We start from the raw sequence: 3751 nt of genomic DNA, 5'->3' as shown, positions 1-3751 counted from the left end.
GTCTTAATCTCTCGTAAACCTATATTTAATAACATATTGTCTTGTATTTTGGCTGTCTTTTTAATGTCTGGATTTCTCCTTCTTTTTTTTTGCCCCAGGAAGCAGTTAACTCTGCCCTCTTTGCACATGTATGAGGTTGGTCAGTGTAAAGTGGATCGGGATGGAGCCGACTCAGACGAGTCCTCAGGCGAACAGGCCGCAGCCAGGGACTCGGTTCATTCCCCTCTCGGACCTGCAACGAGTCCTCTCAATTTCACCAGAGCCAGTAGAGGTGAAGTCTCAGTTTGACTTACTAAAGTTTGTGTATTTATTCTAAGGAAAACGTTTCTACTGGAATTAGGCTGTGAACACATGGAGTGAAGAATAATTGTCTCTGCAAAGCGGATTTAGGCTCCAAAGGCGTGAGGATACGACTAAGTGAATTCAATTAGAATGCTCTTATCAAGTCGATTTAGTTGTATGATTTAAAACCAACGTTACAATAATAATCAAAGATGTCTTCTAACACAGCTGTCAAAGTTTTGCTGTGTACACAGAAAATGGGTGAAGTACATACCAAGTTATTAGCTCACATGTGAGCTGATGCAAAAGTACAATCGTTTTTACTGAAGATTATTTCGTATATTTTCGTCTTTTACAATTGTCTGTGTTTGGTTAGAGACAATATAGATTTATATAGTGTTTCTGTCGTTCGACCTGTTCATTAGATTGAACTGCGAGGTTATACTAAAATGTACTAGGTTACTATCACGTTAAATCTAGAGGTTATTCGGCATTACTAGTGTTTTACACTACTAAACCTGACCTGCACAATTTCCTGCCCAAATCACCTGTTATTGATTACAACTGAAATGATAAATGATAAATTATAGCAACTGCTCTTCTATAATGACACTGTTTTCCTCGTAGAAGATAAAGCTTGCACTGACAGTGAGCATGAAGCTGATCAACAAGAGGAGATCTGTGGATCATCGAGCAGTCCTAAACCACCATCTCCATTCAGCCCCAGTTGTGAGGAGCAGTCGAGAGAAAAACAGAACATGGAGAAGAAGGAGGACTATTCTGATTCAAGAAAGCAAAACGAGTCCATATTTAGTCTAGGCAATCTCGACAAACTGGAGAACAAACACAGGAAAGATAGTACAGAGTCGTCTAAGAAGGATACGGACAATGGGGGTCTTAGCGGAAGTAAAGACAGTTTCTCTCCCCTTATGGTCCAGACAGAGAGTCCATCACATTTCGGAGCAGGACATCTGCAGAGTCTGGCTCTCTCTGGCCTGCACAGTCAACAGTTCTTTAACCCTCTGAACACTGGACAGCCTCTGCTCTTTCATCCAGGACAGTTCGCGATGGGCCCTGGAGCATTTTCTGCTATGGGTATGGGACATCTACTGGCTTCAGTATCAGGAACAAGCGGCTTGGAGAATGGTAGTCTTTCGGCACAAGGAGCCGGAAGTAGTCCTAATCCATTTCCCTTTCATCTGTCACAGCACATGCTAGCCTCTCAGGTAAGATTTTCTTATTCAGTGTAACATCATCGGTGGAATAATGTGCACCAACAATCATGTCAGTTCATGCCCATGAGTAGTTTGTATACAGACAGCTAACACAGTGCATGCTCTAGAGTTCTCCTTCAGTCTTTACCTGGTTATTCCTCTAGCCAGGCCATGCTGTTTATCCACCTAAAGATGCATTACATAATACAAAACCTTGTCTAAAATCAACAGACGTGCGTTTCATTTTAAGTGATTCATTTAAGTTTTATTGAGATTTTATACGTTATAAATATACATCTTAATATAGGCCTAAAGGCAGAAAACTCAACCCTGATTCTGACTCTGTCTAGACATGTCTCTTATTTGCAGAGTTGTTGCTATCGAATTTTAAACTGTATTATTATTATTATTTAATCCAGGGTATCCCCATGCCTCCATTCGGTGGTCTGTTCCCCTATCCTTACACGTATATGGCTGCAGCAGCTGCCGCGGCCTCTGCGCTCCCGGCCAGCAGCACTTCCTCTTCTCTCGCGCGAAACCCGTTCCTAACCAGCTCACGGCCGCGGATACGCTTCAGTCCCTATCAACTTCCAGTGGCTATTCCTCAAAGCACAAACCTGCTCACCACTGGATTGCCAGGTGGCCTGAATCCCTCATCAGAGTCCTCGAAATCAGGCAGCAGGGAGGCGAGTCCTGTGCCCGATCAACACAATCATAAAGCCGCGTCCTCTCAGAGGAACGTCTCTCCCAAAGCCACACTGAAGGAGTCCATAAATGAACTGCAGAACATCCAGAGGCTAGTCAGCGGCCTGGAAAGTCAAAGGGAGCCATCCTCACCCAGGAACTCTCCCAAATGAGCCAGGATCAACAAACCTATCCAGGGCATGACTTGAACTGGCAGAGGATGTTATTATAAAGTGGCTATCTGAAGGATGTTCATATACTTTTTTTTTAACCCATGGATGATCGCAGTGGCAATAGCAAAAAAAAAAAAAAAAAAAAAAAAAAAAAAAAAAAAAAAAAAAAAAAAAAGGAAAAAATAATTAAAATAATTTGTTGAATAACAAGTAACTGGTGCTGTTGTGGTGGAAACTTGAACAGATCTTTGAAAATGCTGCGAAGACAATCTACTATCCCCTATAGCCTAATTTTGCTCTTCATGGAAAACGTGCTGAAAAAGTTACATCTATCCATAAATGAAAATAAAACCAACAGGCCAGTTTTGCAGAATGTTGTTAGAAAATTGTCACAGCTGGCCACAGAAGAGTGGATGTGGATCAAACGACACTTACAAACTGTAAAGTCAAACTGTAATTCAATCAAAGCTACATCCAAATAATAAGTGTATATTAAAAGGGATTGCAGTGGGAGTCAGTGGACTGTGTGTAATAATCCCGACAGTTTGTGCGTGACCTATTTAATGTAATTAAGAAGAAATTCTGTAAATAAGCTATAAGGATCCAAGAATATGCAAATCGGTATTAATTTATTCACAGCTGTACATTTGCGTGTATATACTATTTAGAGTTTAACTCTGTGCTTTTTTTTTTTTTTTTTTGCTTTTTTTTCCCATTTTACATGACTGTAATATTGTAAATGAAAGCTACTGCATAGCGCTTGTTCGGTTGAAACAGATCATTTCTATCTGTGATGCAACGCTGTTTAATCTGCCTGTTACACGTTAAACACAAGCGTGTCTTCGTTGAATAGTTAGTTGAAGGACAATTGGGACTGGCGTCCAAAAACACACACTACTATACTAAATAGTATGTCAAGAGTAGCTCACCATAGGTGTGTGTACATAAAGTATAGTGCTACAGATGACATACTATTTAATACGCTAGTATGCTCAGGAGATTCACTCCAACACACGAGGCTTACATATGCTTTAGCAAAATGAACGTGTCGAATATGCCGGTTGTTCGGATATTTTCTTGTTGGATCCTCTCTCAGTTTCAATAAAAAAACGCGTTGAATTTATTTTAAGTCTTTTTAAACCTTTTTTACACATGTGTAAGCAAACGTATTTTTATATATGGGCCTATTGACCAATTAATCTATCAGATTATCCACAACGGACACGTGTGGATTCTGGAGCGATTGTGTAATGCTATAAAATGTAGAGCGATTTATTTAGAATTGGGTAAGGCGTTATAGCTAACTAATGACACAAAACTCACATTCTTTGCAATGATCAAACATAAGGTGAGTTTAATATTCTATTGTTAATTTGGAGTGAAGTCAGGGCAAGTGCT

At 40.1% G+C, this 3751-nt stretch overlaps 1 protein-coding gene across 1 annotated transcript in view; it reads left to right on the top strand.

Annotated features, from left to right (window-relative positions):
* Window positions 1–3476, top strand: part of tbx2b (T-box transcription factor 2b) — a 7403-nt gene extending 3927 nt beyond the window's left edge. Inside the window, exons 5-7 of the mRNA XM_027147717.2 lie at window positions 99–271; window positions 910–1508; window positions 1916–3476. Of these exons, the coding sequence (XP_027003518.2) occupies window positions 99–271; window positions 910–1508; window positions 1916–2353 (1210 nt within the window). The 3' untranslated portion in view covers window positions 2354–3476. The remainder of the gene's footprint in view (window positions 1–98; window positions 272–909; window positions 1509–1915) is intronic.
* Window positions 3477–3751: the final 275 nt, after the last annotated feature.

The sequence above is a fragment of the Tachysurus fulvidraco genome, chromosome 11 (genome assembly GCF_022655615.1).
Source record: "Tachysurus fulvidraco isolate hzauxx_2018 chromosome 11, HZAU_PFXX_2.0, whole genome shotgun sequence".
Taxonomy (NCBI): Eukaryota; Metazoa; Chordata; class Actinopteri; order Siluriformes; family Bagridae; genus Tachysurus; species Tachysurus fulvidraco.
This window is presented reverse-complemented; position numbering and strand designations above follow the sequence as displayed.